Here is an 18,138-nt window from a genome sequence, read left to right as displayed (position 1 = left end):
ATCTCTAACATTTGACCTTTATAAAATATATAATATATTTAATTTTTAAAAGCTGAAGTAAAATTAAAGGTGTGAGTTAATCTTTAAATGAATGAGACTCTATAAAAATTCAAAAACTCCATCGTATGCTTTTTCCCAGTCGCTGCTGTTCTAAACAGGGAACAGATATTCTTAAAGATTAAAATTAGAAGTCCCATTTAGCACATAGGACTGCTCATTCCTGTGCTGCATTCCATCCTTACCTGTGGCCCCCTGTTCTCTGCACTGTATGAGTGTATCTCGATTGCAGGCTGTTATGGGGGCCACTAGATCCAGAGTCAGAGGAAAACCTAAGTAACTGAGTCATCATCCTGTAATCTTTGTACAAGTATTGTGGAGCCTCTATACACAAACAAGCTCTTCTTATGCCATTGTAGGGATAGACCCTTCCTGTCTTTTCTGTCTGTGTTTCTTTTCTTACCCTCAACATTTATTTATTGATTGATTGATTAAAATTGAAAATGCGAAGGATGTCTTTAATTGCACACTTTGACTGCAGGGTTTCCTGCCTCCTGCTTGTAACATGGAGGTAAATAGGTAGCAGAACCTCAAACGTCACTTCTTCAAACTGCTTCCTAGTGCCACCAGATTTTAAATAGTGATTTTTCTTGTGACGACATCTTTCTCCCTTTAAATACCATATTTTTAAAAAAATCTTGCCGACCCTTTGTAAGCAGTTATACGCTTTCTGAACAATCTTTTGGGTATAAGAGTAGAATTCATATAAAATATTTACCAGACTTGCTTTGAAAGAACTGAATGATTTTGAAAATTTTAAAATTTAAAATTGAGTGTATAAACTAGGTGGAAAGAGATCATGCATAGCCACATAGGAATTTTAGATGGGTTCTTTAGCCAAAGAAGTGTAGAGAACACTAGTCTAAGCAAAGTTAGAATAGGTTTCTTTACTGCAGAATGTGTCAGAGTCTTTGACAGACATTGTGAATCTCTGAATGGGAAGAAGAGGTAGAAAAATATATTTTCAAACTTATTGGCCGTGGACACTCTCATCCTTTTTTAAATGTAGCATTTGGGTATATCTCTGTATACCTTTTAGAGTTGTAATTACTAGTTATATATCCAAGTATATCATGGTACATTTTTAGGAAAACTGATGTATTCTTAACTTCTTCATTATATAGATGAGAAAATTGGGCTTAGGAGAGATGGAATAATTTAATCTCATGGCTAATTAAAAGCAATAGGTATTAGAACCCAAGTGAGAGAACTCCCAGGACACTGGTTTTCCCATTACCCTTGATTATTACCTCCCAATGTGAAATGTTACTTCCTGAAATTATATTCCTTCTAATGAGCAGTGGTTTTATCAGTCTTCATTAATAAATATCAATTTGTCTTTTAATGTCTCAATTTTGTATAGGTAAGTATATATACGCTTGCATATGTTTTAGATGTAACATGAAGATGTTCTTGATCTAATATTTTAGGGCTACTATTACATTAGCATACTTTAAGTTTTCAGCTGGAAAATCACATAAATGTGAAACCTGCTTTCTTTTGCAGCGGCTCTAATTAGAGGAAATCGTAAAAACTGTGCTCAATTTTCCGGCTCCCTCGACTGGTTGATTAGCAGATTGGAAAGACTGGAAGCTTCTTCTGGTACGTTTTCCAGTTTTCTCCTTAGTGTAATGTATTATTCCTGTTTTCTTCTATTTCATGTTCTTTAAGACATAAAAACACACTTAGCTGGTCAGGGTGGTATGTGCTTATGGTCTTTGTTGCTTGGAAGGCTGAGACAGGAGGATCATTTAAGGCCAGGAGTGTGAGACCAGCCTGGGCAACATAGTGAGACCCCGTCTCTACAAAACTGAAAAAAAAACGATTAGCTGGATGTGGTGGCACATGCCTGTAATCCTAGCACTCTGGGAGCCTGAGGCAGGAGGATCACTTGAGCTCAGGAGTTCAAGACCAGCCTGAGCAAGAGTGAGACCCTGTCTCTACTAAAATAAGAAAGAAATTAGCTGGACAACTAAAAATATATAGAAAAAATTAGCCGAGCATGGTGGCGCATGTCTGTAGTCCCAGCTACTCGGGAGGGTAAGGCGGGAGGATTGCTTGAGCCAGGAGTTTGAGGCTGTCATGCATCATGATCATGCCTGTGAATAACCACTCCATTCCAGCCTGGGCAAGACAGCAAGACTACATCTCTGGAAAAAAAAAAAAAAAGAAAAAGAAAAACAACTTTGACTCTAATGATCAGTGGTGTAATACGAGTGTTTTCCTTTTAACAGTTTAAGCATTTTTATTTATTGATAAAATAATTAGTATTTTCATTAGTCATTTTTGAATAGCAATGTAGCAGTATCCTGCCCATTTATATATCTATTTTTTAAAGTCTAGTTATGAAGTCCTGAAAACCACAAAAGAGCTAGAATTCTTTACTGTTTTTCAAGTTGATTACTCCTGATATATTCGACACACAAAAAGATTGGTTTGGAATTCTCATTTTTTCCTCTTGTGTTCAAAAGATTATTTGGACAGATTTGGGAAAAAATGAGTTTCCCAAATCATATAGCACAATATTTTATTTAAAAGGGATTTAGTAAATACAAATACATGATCTGTATCATAGTAAGGTGGTTATAGGCAATCAACCTGATATGCACATCTCTAACAAGTGTGTTAGTTTTATTCTGAGGTTGTGGAGACGTATCAGTGATTGCCAGGTGGGCCTGAATCCTCCAGTGCCGTAGCCTGCCTCGGTGACACCTAAATGGAATCAGTGGTTCCTCCTGTTGGCACATTATTTCATTATTTGTCCTTCAACAGCACTGATGCCTTCTAACGTTACTTATCTTTCCTCTCAGTCTCCTTCACTAGTAATGAACTTCTTGAAGGTAGGGGCATGATTTAATTCATCTTTGTTTCTCTGGATATACAATACTGTCTGGCACTTCTAGGTGTTTATTAGTATCTGTTGAATAAATGAATGGGTGTTTGAATTCACTTAAAAAATGCTACTGTGCATACAAAATAATTCCGTGACTTTTGCATGATAAAGACACAGTCAGGGACAGGTTTGTTGGAATTGAATGAATAGAGACATAGAAGAACAGATGGTTGTAGTCAGAGAGGGTAATTTTAAGTCATACAGCAAAATTTTGGAGTTTAAGATTGGAGGAAGAAAAAATTGAGTCACTGTGAGTTCTGAGGCTCCGCTAGACTGTTGGGTGGCAGAAATAATGTAGAGACTGGAGATTGTTGTAATCAAAACACCAAAATTATGAGATGAGGTTATTAAGAGTATAGTAATATGAATAACTGTGCATTAATTGCAGAATATATTAAACAGGGAAAGAAGTGAATAACTAGTAGGAAGAAGAAGTGATCAAATAAGTGGCAACAAGATGATGGCATAGATTCCAAAAATGGATGAATTCTTGCATCGAAGCGTCCAGAATCATTGGCAAGCTACGTATATATATCTTTTCCTGGCCTCAGTGAGTATCTGGAAAGAAAGAGGCACAGGGCAGCCTTCAGAGCAGAGTGTCAATGCTAGATGAATCAACTGCACAGCAAAATGCTCAAATCAAAAAAGGAGAGAGAGAAGGAAAGAACAGAGCCAAGCATCCTTTAAGGTCCGGCAAGTAGAGTCCAGTGTTTGTTAGAGAGTCTTCATCATGGTCAGTTACAGGCACAATTCCTTTGGTTACAAGTTGTTACTTGCAATTGTCTTCTTCCCATCAAGCTGTTGACTGCAGGCATTTCTGCTTAAAATGGAAGCCCTGTGCTCAGAGAAAGCATAGTGAAAGTCAAGAGTAGGGGGGATCCTTAGAGAATATTTAATTTAACATTCTTACTTTAGAGGAAAGGAATTTGAGGCATAGAACAGTTAAAATGACTGATTTGAGATCCTGGAATTATTTGTTATTACAGCCAAGATTAAACCCCAGCTCCTCAGCATCGGGCTTAAAATATGTTCACTATACCTGTAGCCTCCTGGTTTTTAAGTATCTAAAATGTATTTCACAAAACAATTTTCTCTACTGTAGTTACACTTACGCTTCTAATGAATTACTCTTTCCCCAGAGGAAGTAGAGCATTGCTTAGTTTATGGAGATAGTAACAATAGTGATATGCACATGTACATGTATACAATTTATTCCAATTGTGCTTTGTTATTTACTGAGTGCTTATGTATGCATCATTTTATTTTCTTGCTATAATAATTCTGAGATTGCTGAACACACACTCACCTCAGCTTGTTAGCGTCTCAGCTGTAGATTCAAACTGGAAAATGCTTGAGTGCAAAATAAGGCAAAAGTGGGGCTAATTTATTTTCCTGGGATCTAGAACCTTCTAGTCTTTACTGGCTTGGCAGGTCTCTAGTGCCTTCAGACAGGTATAGATATGGGGTGTGTGTGTGTATCTTGCCCTACTTTTTTGGTTGTTTTGATTGAGGATTGGTCTGCAATACCTCGTCTGCCATTTCTGGAACCAGAAAATGTCCTGGATTGTTTTTAGAAATGAAACATTGGAAATGAAGTGATGATCCATAGGTGAATAGGTTAATTATAGTACAATAACATTTTCAAATATATTATAGATATTTAAAAGAATTGTTTAGATCTATATCCTGAAACATATTTAGGATATATTATTAAGCGAAAATTCATTTGCAGAATGTGTGTGGATGGAATATATTGTTTTGTTTTGTTTTTGTTTTTTTTTGAGACAGAATCTCACTCTGTTACCCAGGCTAGAGTGCCGTGGCGTCAGCCTAGCTCACAACAACCTCAAACTCCTGGGCTCAGGCGATCCTCCTGCCTCAGCCTCCCGAGTAGCTGGGACTACAGGCATGTACCACCATGCCCAGCTAATTTTTTCTGGTTTTTTTTAGTTGTTTGGCTAATTTCTTTCTATTTTTAGTAGAGACGGTGTCTCACTTGCTCAGGCTGATTTTGAACTCCTGAGCTCAAGAAATCCTCCCGCCTCGGCCTCCCAGAGTGCTAGGATTACAGGCATGAGCCACCGCGCCCGGCCGGAATACCTTTTTGTAAAAAAAAAAATAAATGGAAAGAAAGAAAAGAAGGCAGACAGACAGGCAAAAAAGAAGGAAGGGAAAAAATCCCATGTAATACGTATATATGTCTCTACACCAGTAGGATGTAGAAAGATATACCCCAAGCTATTCACGTTGGTAACCAAGGAGTTGGAATTTGAAAAAGGAAAGAACACTAAGTTCTCCACGAGTGGGGAATTGTGTGTCAGAACCTATGCTATAAATAGACAAATGGGAAGCAATTGATTAGACCCAGAGGATCAAGGATCACATAGAAGGATCTGGTGTTACCAACCCACTAACATCAATTTTGTTTTTCACGTTCCTTTTCCTTTTCTTTTTTCCACTTTGCTTTTCCTCCATTACGCTTAATATCCTGCCATTGAAATTGAGCCAAGGGAGTTATTGATAATTACAAGAATTACCTCTATGTTTAAATGGCCCATAAACAGACCTCTCTCTCTAATATTATTGCAAAGCAATAATATCTTTCCAACATATCTTGAATTTACTTTCAAATATGTTTTCACAATACCATGAATCCAGTCATTTCTGTTGCCAATAATGAGAAAAAAGAAGCTCCTGCATATGGAATGGAAAAAAAAAAAAGATGTGTAAGGAGAAACCGAACGACAGAGCTAGAGTCGAAGCGCTCAGGGAGTCGAGAGGGGCAGGTGGCCGAGCTGTAGTTGGCCCTGTCTGCCGGCAGCGTGCGGGCATGTGGATGCGAGCCACGGAAGGGATGTATGTAACCCTGCCTGTCGGGGAGTTCTTTCCATGACATTTTCTTAAAGAAGCATATTTAGGACTATAGCTGATTATAAACTATTGTTTGAGAAGAATTAAAGTAAAATAATAATTGTGGATGATAAAGATCTTAGAATAATTATGTTAAAGATGCTAAAGAGATGTGGTTATTTCTGTGGCATACAATAATTTAGCATATATAATTATTGATAATAAGGCATATTAGAATTTTAGGAATCTTACATAGTTTTGGAACAGATATTTGTAATATATTTATACAAATACAACCCAAAGAAAATCAAGTGCAGTTTCATAACTGACAATATTTCCTGTATGGTTTAACACATCAGTAAGCCTAATAAGTTTCTCTTGGACTTTTAGTGGCTCTATTATTATTATTATTTATTTCAGAATTTTACGGGGGTACACACATTTTGCTGACATAATTTGCTTTTGTACAGTTTGAGTCAACGTTATCAGTGTGCCCTTCACCTAGTTAGTGTGCATTGTACCTGTTAGGTGTGAATTTACTCATCTGGCTCTATTATTAAAAGCTAGTTTGAGGTTAAAAGGACTGCATTTAGAATTTTGTTTTTGGGAAGTTTGTCAAATATTGCAGGTAAAATTTTAAGTTGACAAATAATTATTTTATATATTTGGGGGGTACAGAGTGATAATCATTATATATATGTACACACACACACACACACACACACACACAACATGGAATGATTAAATAAGTCTAATTAACATATCCATCACCTCAGATACTTATATTTTGTGATGAGAATGCTAGTGACACCTGTCACTATAGTAGAGTATCTGATCAGTTTATATGAATGACCACCCTGAATTCCTTAGGGAAATGAAAGATAAATTACATATTGTCCCACCTTTCTGTGTGACTGGTGACTTTGTCTTCTGGACCAGAGTTAATTGAAAAGACAAAAGATCGGTACGAACGAGTGTAGTTGATTACGTTGATGTATTTTTGAAGGCTGGGTTTTTCTTTAGGATGTGCTCAGTACTTGAAATGCTGTTTGGGGGCAAGAGATAGCTCACTAAATGTGAGCTTGCTGGGAGGCTGCGGACATTTTCTGAGTCTTATTTCTTGTGTAGTGTGTTCCCCACACAGTTTTGTAGAGATGGAAGTGGTCTTTCTTTGGGATTCCTGCAAGTTCTTTCCCACTCTTAGTAAATGCCATTGAACAGCATCCCCTCTGGGTTTAAGTTGAATGAGGAGTCTTTGAGTGTGTTCCAGATGCCAAAGCTTCATGCTCACATACGATCCAACTTTGGGTACCTGGAAATAGGATAGTTTAAAGCTTCCAAGGTTGTCACAGCTATTTCTTGCAGAATATAAGCTCATCAGTTTTCAAAGATGAAAAATTTGTAAGCTGTGGAATAATATGTCCCAGAATCATGTGTGCCAGGAACTCCTCCTCCTTGACTTTTACTTAGGTATGCACAGTTGAGTTAGAAAGAGCAGGGGCTCCCAGGATATTGTTTGCGATCCACTGTTAGTGATGCAGAAATCACAGCTATCAGATTTCAGTAATAACAGCAATTCAGGCAACACTAGTGACTTTCTCCAGGTTGGTTTGGAGGTAGGATACCAGCCACCTGCGCTCGTTCCCCACTTTTTGCTGATTTTATTTTTCCTGGTACACAGCCCTCCAGGTGGTGGTCCACAAAATCCAGGTTTACCAGGGGAATAAAATAGGAAGTCTTAGGAAAACCACAGAATCCACTAAGGGCTCACTTGAGAAAAACTGATTATTAGAAAGCAAAAATCACAAGCAGTGATTTCTACCATTCTACCTGGCCTGTTTCTAGTGTCCTTTGGGTACGGAGCTTATGTTTCATTGTCACAGACAGAACGTGGAAGTTTCAGCTTTTAAGCACTGCTACTGAGAGAGAACTGTTTATTGCCACTGTCTGGTTTGATTGGGTTTTGCTCCTGCCATTCTGGTTATTAAATATTTTTAGCATCATCTTTGTAAGTAATTACATTGTGTGACTTGCTTTCAGTCAAGCTTAAGGGTCCTTGACCTATCTGAGGTACACCGTCATGACTTAAGGCCGTTGTCTGGGACTGAGTTCATAGATACTTCTCTGCATTGTGAATAACTCAGTCCAGTCTTCTCAAGCTAGCTTGCCTCTTGACTGCCCTTTTAGTACCTAAGCTTTTAAAATGGGAGCATGTTTGTTTGAACACAGTAGTCAAAAGAAGGAAGCCAGTCGCCACCCATCCAAATCTGCCATCTTTGGTACCAAGGCAGGATGCACCACAGTCCAGGCACTCCCTTCAGGGTCAGGGTCAGGGTCAGGGTCATGCAGTGAATGTAGTCTGGATGGACATTGGCTCAGCTGCTTTGGTACCTACCAAATGTGCCTTCTCTGGAGAGAGATGACCAATGGTAGGTCTCGGGGTGTAGTCAGCCCAGTAGGATACGAGGTCCTAATTGTGGGAAGTCAAGCCTGTCCCAAGTCCCTGATCCTCTAAAAGAGAGTATCCTTCCATTTCATCATCAAAAGGAGGGCTCGTCCCTGCCAAGACTGACTCATCAAAAATGGCAGCTCATTTTTTAATCATTTTCCTCTATCTTCTTTTCTACTTTGTTAAGGAGAAGCAGAGGTTACAGGTATGGATTCTAGAGCTGGGCTGCCTAAATTCCAATTGCAAGTCCATCCTTTAGAGCTACATGACTCTGAGCAAGTCACTTAGCCCTTCTGTGTCTCAGACTTTGCACCTGTAAATGGGGCTTGTAATGCTGCCTGCCTCAGAGGGCTCTTGGTAACGCTAAGTATGTGTCCATTAAATTAAGTGAGTAAAAATACCACAATATGAACCTAGCACCTTCTTCTTTTAATGTTAGTGGTTGATAGCTACAAGATTATTTTTGTTTTATTAAAACCAAGATTTTCCCATGTTAACACTGCTAAGATATGGTATGGAGAATTTTATGTGGAAAAGCATAATAATAGCCAACACTTACGCAGGCCTTCTTATGTGTTGGACACTATTCCAGGCCTTTTAAATGCATTAACTCATTTAATATTCATAATAATTTTATGATGTTGTCTTAGTCTGTTCTGTGTTTCTATAAAGGAATAACTAAGGCTGGGTAATTTAAAAAGAAAAAAGGTTTATTTGGCTCAGGATTCTGATATTTGGGAAAGCTCAAAATTGGGTATCTGAGTCTGCTGAGAGACTCAGCCTGCTTCCACTCATGCAGAAGGTGAAGGGGAGCTGGTTTTGCAGATCCCGTGGTGAGAGAGGCAAGAAATGACAAAGGGGTGGTGGCAGGCTCTTTTTAACAACCAGCTCTTGGCCGGTCATGATGGCTCACACCTATAACCCCAGCATTTTAGGAGGTAGAGGCAAAGAGTTCGCTTGAGCCCAAGAGTTCAAAACCAGCCTGAGCAACATAGTGAGACCCCATCTCTACAAAAACTAAGAGTAATTAGCTGGGCATGGTGACTCATGCCTGTAATCTCAGCTGCTTAGAGGCTGAGGCAGGAGGATCCGTTGAGCCCAGGAGTTAGAGGTTGCAGTGAGCTATGAAGATGCCACTGGACTCTAGTGTGGGCAACAGAACAAGAACCTATCAAAAAAAAAAAAATTACAATACAAACAACCAGCTCCCGTGGGAACTAAGAGTGAGAACTCACTCATACCCCCCTCCCCAGGTAGGGCATTAATCTCTTCATGAGGGATCCAGCCCCATGACCCAGACACCTCCCATTGGGCCCCACCTCCAAATTAGTGATCAAATTTCAACATAAGATTTGATGTGGACAAACTATATCCAGACTATAGCAGAGGTGAATATATTAGTATTGCCATTTCCCAGATGGAGACTTGTGGCACAGCAAAGTTGCTTTTGCAAGGCCACATAAGGCACACAAGCTGCCAATGGCAGGACTGAGACCCCAGCCGTGTGGCTCTGAATTTCATGCTCTTTCCCTTCATGATAGATGGTGCCTCTCGGGTGGGGGCCGTGGGTAGGCAAAGGATTGAATGGGCTCTGTCGTGTTCTTCTAATGTGATGAGGGAATATAACAACCCTCGAGTGCAAAGAGGCAAACCCCATTGACGTAGAGTCGTAGAATTTCAGAGTGGAAGTGATTTCCGGCTTCCTAACCCGACTACCTCTCTCCTGGCCACTCTGCATCCCTCTCACATCTGCTCTCCTAAGCCACACTGCACAATGCAGATTTAGTAAGTGAATGATTTAAAATACTGCTCTTCACTGAATCACAGAGTGTTTTGACGTCTTTTGGTAGTACTTTCTGATACTCTTAGGTCTGAAGCAATTTGCTTAGCTTTCTAAAAATACAGCCACTTTTAAATGCATTTTTAAGTTGTACTTTGCCCTGCACATACTGATAGATCTCAGGACTACAAACCATTCTGCATGTCCTATCCTATCCAAAATGGGGCTTTTCATTGATCTATGACGTAACTTTTCTCCTTCCCTTATTCCACACTTGCCAAGTATCATAATTAGGTTATTCTATAAAACCTTTGTAGTTATTGGGAATAATGACCTTGGTTTGTCCTCCTACTGTGGGAGAACTTTTAAAATTGATGTGAAGCTCAGGCAGATGCTATGATCAGTTTATATTTCTGCCCAAAATCATAGTTCTTAATAAAGAATTTCTGCTTTGAGTCAAGTATATTTTTGAGGAACTGATTAATCTGTATTTATCCAGAGGATCTGCTTTAAAAATCCTCCAGTGTAGAAGTCTTTTAAGCATTTGTTTAAAGGGCTTTAGAGCAATGAATTATATCTGTCAGCATTTCTGCAGATACCGACATTTCGTAGGGTAACACATAGACATTAGATTTTTGAACATTTTAATGACTACATAGTTTTCCATTGTGTGGCCAAGGAAATCTTAAATGCATTTAGGGCACTGTGCTGAGAATGCTATACACATTACTTCCCTGGACTTCCACGATTCTTCTGTAGGATCGGTTCTGTTATAATTTCCATTTTACAGATGAATAATCTGAGGCTAAGCAGCTTAGAGGTCATGCTTTTAAAGTCACAGGAAAGTAATGCACTTCGGCTTGACCTTGTATGATCTGTAAGCTCCATGAGAGCAGGGATAATATCAGTTTCGCTTTTCATTTTTCTCATACCCAGGCCCTAACACAGAGAGCTCCCCGCTTGATGTACTCAGTGATAAAAGAGTGATTAAATGAAACAATCCCCAAAAAACTCCAAACCCACAAACCATGAGCATCAGTAGCAAGATAAGAATATCTTAAAATATTAATGATTTCCTGTCTGGCACTAAGCACTCTGTTAGCTTTTGAGATATGACAATTTATGCAAATAAATATTTGTATAGAATGAAATTTCTAATGTCGTTACGTGATTGCTGTATCATGAACTGCCTTTAATTGACATTCTCTTTTCTTTTAACTAGCCTTTAACTTATCTCATTTGTCTGCCTTTTATAAATCATGGCTCCCTAAATTGAAGGCAGCAAACTATCAGAGGCCTAATTAAGGCTGCATAGTACATTATAATTACATTGTTCATTTTATGTGCTTTATTGCAGCTAATTTATCCCAGGAAACTTTTGGCTCAGATTCATCTTGTCTTCCAGTAAAATACGCTAGGTCTCTTTATTTTACTAATGTATCCATGCATGGTATTCCGTCGCTCCATATGTGAATAACAATGTGATATACCTTTATCTTCACTAACTTCCATTTTTATTAATTTTTTCTCCTTTTCCTACTTTTGCAAAACTCTGTTATATTTTAATCTTAACCTCTGTCACTTTTTCTCCCTATTTCAGTTTTATGTGAGCTCAGGATTTAATGAGCTTATTTTCTTCTTTAGCCTCAAAATCATTATAAAAATTTTGAAACATATGCAATTGTGTTTTCCCAATTTGGCTTGAGACCACATTTCTTATGTTTGTTGTTTTTAAGCCTTTATATATTTTAATATTAGTATCAATTTAATCCATTTTTCTTTCTCTACTTGGGTGAGATATGGAAGCTCTATTTAGGGTAGCTTCTATTTATTTCATGAGTTAGTCCCCCATTAACAGATAGAAAGAAAAATGTGCATTGCTTCTTTTTCTCTTTATTTTCTTTCTGATTATTTGTTAAAAAATGTTAAAAAACAAATTTAGCAATTTCTCTCATACTGAAATTTAATTTCTTGACTTCAAATTTATACCCATTTTAAATAGACAAAAATATTCTTCTTTTGCTGGTGGTGCTTCCAACTGTGACATGCAAAATTCACTGAAAAAATATAAAAAGATGTGTTGTAATTATGCTATATATTGATTCTTTGTTCAACTCTTGCTATTTGTTCCGGGTGGACCCAACCCTCCCTGGGTAGGGAGAGCAAACTAAGCTCCTAGTTAGCTCAAATTAGAACTTTCTGCCATTCCTACTTTCTCATTCTCCCCCATACCTGTGCCCACCCTTGAAAAGGAGACAACTTGCAAGTAGTGCATGGTTATCACTGATTGGCAGTTTAATTTAAATTGGTGGAATAGGCCGGGCATGGTGGCTCACACCCTAGCACTTTGGGAGCCTGAGGTGGGAGGATCTCTTGAGCTCAGGAGTATTTGAGACCAGCCTGAGTGAGAGTGAGGCCCTGTATCTACAAAAAATAGAAAAATTAGCCAGGTGTGGAGGCGCATGCTTGTAGTCCCAGCTACTTCAGAGGCTGAGGTGGGAGGATTGCTTGAGCCCAGGAGTTGGAGGTTGCAGTGAGCTATGATTGGGCAACTGTGCTCTAGCTGGATGACATAGTGAAACCCTGTATCAAAAAAAAAAAAAAAAAAAAATAGTGGACTAAAACGATAGATGTGTACCTTTACAGAACCTTCTCAAATGCACAGGCCTAGACATAGATTAGTGCTTTTACACGTAACTCAGATTCTTTCTCTTTCAGCCTCACCACTGCAGTGTAGCAACAATAAACAAACAAAAACCAAAAAACACTCCCAAACTCCTTGGATCTTTTGCCAACACAGAGCTCGCCGGACCATGTCTTCTGCTATCTCTAATTGCTGCTTACTTTACTTGCGTGTTTTTCTTATAATGTTAGTGCTCTGAGAAGGGGCTCCTATCAACTCTGGGGAGCTTTCTGCCTTGTTTTAGCATTTCTTGAACCCTAGGTCTACTTGGACAAACCTTCACTGTATTTTTGGCTTCACTCTCCTGTTGTGTCAAGTACGCAAAGCCTTCTGCAGTTCCGCCTACTTGGCCTCCTCGTTTTGTCTGTGTCTGTCTCTCTCACCAAGGTCTAACAGACTGATTTAATTTCTCCTGGATTTACCAACTTGCCTAATTTTATTAGAATAACTAACTTTGATTCCATGTCGTCATGTTGCTCCATGGATATCTCCCCTGAATTCTCTGATTAGTGTTAATGAATTCAGCATTTCCCTACTTTTTATGTCTAATTTTTAATCTCTCCTTAACAGGAAGCATATCCATAATTCTTCCCTGTGGATCTTCGTCTCATTTGCCTTTTACGTTATTTTGTTACAACCATAAAATAGTAGCAGGTGCTTGTATAGCATGGCTCTGATCCAGGCCCTGTGCTAAATGCCTTCTGTATATTGCTCCTCACAGCAGTCCCCTCCCCAGGTACCATTACTGTGTCCATTTCACGGATGTGGACATTGGAGCACAGAGAGGTTAAGGAACTTGCTAAAAACTTACTGGGATTCCGATCTGTGTGCATTGGCTTGAGTCCATGCTTCTCACCACTACATAATGCAACAGGATAATAGTGATGCCTCTTATTATGGTATTTCCCCATTAACTTTGTAAACACCAAGTCTGCCAGTCAATGCCTCTTTTGGAAGGATGACAATCTGTTGGATACCTAGTTACTACATTCCAGAACGATTTTCTTTTAGCTGCTGTGAATAGTTCTGGTCTGTTGTTTTGTGTTCTGTGTGTTGTCCTGTTCTTTCTCAGTCACTTACCAGTTTATTTTCCCCAGTCTTTTTACTTATTGTGTCACTGTGTTTAAATTTAATTACCTGGAGCTAAAAGACACATCTCCCTATTTCCATTTGCCTTTCATGAAATTAGTGGATATTAATAATAAGGTTCTGACCAAAAAGCTGCAAAGAGTTTCAATGCCCAGGTCGGGGGCGGGGGGGGGGGACCCAAAACAGCAACCTGTGGTTTGAAAATTTGCAAGTCACAGTGTCTCTCAGTGTGACATTCATGGATCCTGCTGTGGACTCCATCTACTGTTTGACTTGTGCCAAATTCCCAGTGTTTCCTTCAGGAGGGGGCGGTTTGATTCCTACTAATTCACGCCCAGGTTGGAGCCCTCCTGTTTGCCGACCTCTAGCCTAGACTAAAGGGTTTCCATGTCGCAATTTTCAGTCGCAGCCATGTGCTCCTGGGGGGGTAATATGTTGTTCAGTGTCATTGCTCCCACTTGAAATAGAGATGGAGGAGACACTTCCCTTCTCTCAAAGCTGAATCACACTTATGTGCCCTTCATGCATTGAGAACTAGGTCCTATTTAAACCCACATATACCTCAGTGTTCTGAGATGATTTTGGTTTATTTTTGCAAATAATTGTAAGTGTAAGTGAGAAAACAATATCCTGGGTGGAGGAGTGGTATTGTCCTTTCCACATTTGTTGGTTTCCCTTGTTTTTCTGCGACGATCACAGGAGCACCAGCGTCTTGGCTTGCACAGCCTCCACATTGGCCTCCTGTGCCTGAGTGGCTACCTGTCTGGTTCTGCGCACTCCATCTCTCGGACACAAGCTCGTGCCTACTTGCCATGGGGCAAAATCCCCAGACTAGATTCTTCTTGGTGGGTAAAGTCAGATCACATTTAGCGCTCCTGCTCTGAGGCTTGTTGCTAGTTTTTTCATGCAGACTCTCAACAAATCTTGTTCAACCTCAGAAAGCCCCAAGTGGGATCTGTGAATAGACAATAGCACTGTTAACTTTGATCTCAGGTGAAGCTCCTACAGTTTTAGAAGCCAAGTAACAAAAGTGTAGGTCTGTCAGTAAAAAGCACAGGGCCACTGTACTTCGGTTATGGAAAACATGATGCAGAACATTCTCTACCCATCATAACACTTGGCTGTTCCCAATACCATTAATTTATTCCTTGATATTTTGTTATATCCTCGGAGATTTTTCTTTCTGATGAGAATATAAATAATTCAGAAAGTTTCAGCCATAAAAGTTTTAAGGAAAATAGCTAAGTATTTGCATGTATTAAACGTGCAGTGCCTACAATCTCAATTTTATATTCTGTGCCGACCACCACAGAAATTTGCCTAATTCACAAGTCACATTTTTCCCCAATGAAATTAAAACACAGGTAAGGAAATCATAGCACTAAGAAATATAAATTCTCTATATTGTGTCATCTGTATTCTCTACCTTTAAAAAAATAAAGGTTTTAATATGAAAGTCTCCAGATATAAAATATGGCATAGTAGTTATTCTGCATACATTTTACAATAATAAATTTTGTTATGAGTAAATAAACAAATTGCAGATTTATTTGGTTTAAACTGAAGGTGAGGACTAACAGTTCATTATATTCATTCACTTATTCATTTGGCAAACATGAGATGGACCTCCTTGGGCCGTGTGCTGGATGACAAGGAGGCCACATTGAATCAATCCCTGTCCTCAAGGACTCATTTCTTTAGTGGGAGGTTGAAATGAATGTAAATAATTTTAATGTAATGTGATCAATACTACAGAAAAAGGGAATAATTGATTCATCCCACGGCATTGGTAAAGATTCACCAAATGAGGTGACTTTCAACCTCTGCAAAATGATTGAGATTTTGCAGTCTCAGAAAAGGGAAGTGTGGTTAAGTCTGAGAATAGCACAGGCAGAGGATTCAGGGTGGGAAAGTTCCTACAAGTTCCAGGATGGCTTTGCCTCTCTGGTTTACTGCTGATCCCCTCTGCTTAGAACAGTGCCTGGTAGGTAGTTAATAAATATTTATGATCAATATTTAGGTAAAAGTGTATATTATTCTTTGTAGGAGGAAGTGGTGGGAATTGAGGCTGTGAAGGAAGGTGGCACTGTCTAGTGTAGGGACTGATACTTTAATAGTATGCCTAGGGGAATGGACTTTGACCTTGTAAAGTCTGGGGAGCCATTGAAGATTTTAAATAAGGGGGTGACATCCATTCAATGTGTGTTTTATAATAACAGCTGCCCGCAGTATGGAAGATGGATTGGGGAGGGAGGAGAGACCAGAGGCAGGGAAATAGTAAGAGGCTATTCAAAGAAAGAAAAGGATGAGGTTAGGAGATAAATTAGGACACAGGATTAACGAAATTTAATGACTAGATTGGGTAAAATGAGAACGTGAAAGAGGATTCCACAACGACCTAAGACTTTTAGCTGGAGTATGTGGATGGACCGGAGAAGCAATTTTACATGTATGTATACAAAAAATTGTAGTATGTTCAGTTTTGGAAAAGTTGAGTTAGGGACATGTAGAGATCATTCTAGTTGAAATACCCTAACGACCATTAGGAAATGGTCTTTGAAACCAACCTAGAGTAGTCAACCTAAGTTCTTGTTACCCCCCCTCACTAAGGCAGAGCTTGCATATTAAATGGCCGGGACCTTGCGAGCAACCCTGGTCTATTGCTGTATAACACTGAGTCTTGATGTAGCCCCTCAGTACTATAATTTGTGTGTTCTGTGTGTGGTAACAGGTAGGTTTTGTTTATGCTTATTCTAAATTTATGGAATGAAAATAAGTTCATGTAACTTAGGAGAAGTATAAGATTAGACATAAACAGAATTGATCCGTAAATTGCAAGTGAATTATAATTATATACTGCATGGAGGAGAGGCAGGGAATGTCACTGCCTGTTTGTTGTCAGACTTCAGTAAGTTGCATGAATTGAATAATTATTGAGATTTAGTGGCAGAAATAAAATGGAAATAGACATTTGTGTTATGGCTTCCTGTTGTGTTATGGTTCTTTTTAAATACGTTTCTTACTGTAAAAGTTACGCATGCTCATTTCATAGGATTTATGGAAATGTTGGAAGAGCAGTGTACCTGCTAATCCAGCAATAACCAGGACTAACATTTTATGTATTAACTTCTGGTCTTTTTTGAAATATGTATTTTATACAAATAAATACATTTTACATAGTTACAATTAGAATAGTTATCCTATTTTACATCTACTTTTTAAAAGTTACCTTATATATTTCTATGTTATTAAAAGTTTCATTAAAATCACATCTATAAATTTATTAAAACTTATAAAATCCAATTGCTTTGCCTTACTAGTTTTTGTATTTGATTAAGATTTTATTTTATTTTTTTGGGAAATTTATAGGACATTCATAATTCTTTTATTCCAGTAATACTGTTATATCTACCAAATTTTCTTTGAGAATCTGACAACAGGCTTTATGAACTGTTGCCATTTCTGGGTCTTATTCAGCGTATTTAGTATTTAGTGGTCAAATCATCTTTTGTCAAGTATTGCCATTGTAATCTTTATTAAGCACCGTTTCTCTACCTCATTTTTCACCCAAGAGTTTAAGGCATACATCAGCATGATTTAAATGTGCACATAATATACTATAGCTCTTCTTTATTTCTTTCAAATATGATCTCTTTGGTATTTCCAATTTGTTTTCCTTTTAAGAATTCGTTACTCAAACTATTTTTATACCTTTTTTGGTATATTTAGGTTTAGGCATATAAAGGTTTAGGGCCTTTACGAACATTTATTTACCAAGAGAATTTATTGTTCTTGGTCTTCTACTTCTTGGTCTTTTTTCTTAATGGTTAAATTCTATACCAAGGATTGGCAAACTTTTTCTGTAAAAGGCTGGTGTTTAGTCAATCAGGACTGCTGTAATAAAATATCATAAACTGGGTGGTTTATAAACAACAGAAATTTATTTCTCATAGTTCTGGAAACTGGGAGGTCCAAGATTAAGACTCCTGCAGATTTGGTGTCTGGTGGGGGATGCTTTCTAATAGAAAGCTGGTCCTCCCATGGCGGAAGGAACAAAAAGCTCCTCTGGGGCCTCCTTTATAAAGGCATTAATCCCATTCATAGGGGCTCTGCCCTCATGAGCTGATCACCTCCCAAAAGGCCCCACCTCCTAACATCATCACCTTGGGGGTTAGGATTTCAATTTACCAATTTTGGGGAGGCACAAACGTTCAGTTCATAGCAGCCAGATAGTAATTACTATAGGTTCTGTGGACCATAACAGACCAAGGTCTGTTATAACCACTCAACTCTGCTTTTGCAGTATGAAAGCAGCCATAGACAGGTATGCAAACCTG

At 38.5% G+C, this 18,138-nt stretch overlaps 1 protein-coding gene across 1 annotated transcript in view; it reads left to right on the top strand.

Moving 5' to 3' along the window:
* Nucleotides 1-18,138, top strand: part of RYR2 (ryanodine receptor 2 (cardiac)) — a 509,242-nt gene that overhangs the window by 195,411 nt on the left and 295,693 nt on the right. The window contains 1 exon segment of the mRNA XM_012660153.1: nt 1,564-1,659. Within this exon segment, the coding sequence (XP_012515607.1) occupies nt 1,564-1,659 (96 nt within the window).

Source organism: Propithecus coquereli, unplaced genomic scaffold (genome assembly GCF_000956105.1).
Source record: "Propithecus coquereli isolate 6110/MARCELLA unplaced genomic scaffold, Pcoq_1.0 Scaffold66, whole genome shotgun sequence".
Taxonomy (NCBI): domain Eukaryota; kingdom Metazoa; phylum Chordata; class Mammalia; order Primates; family Indriidae; genus Propithecus; species Propithecus coquereli.
This window is presented reverse-complemented; position numbering and strand designations above follow the sequence as displayed.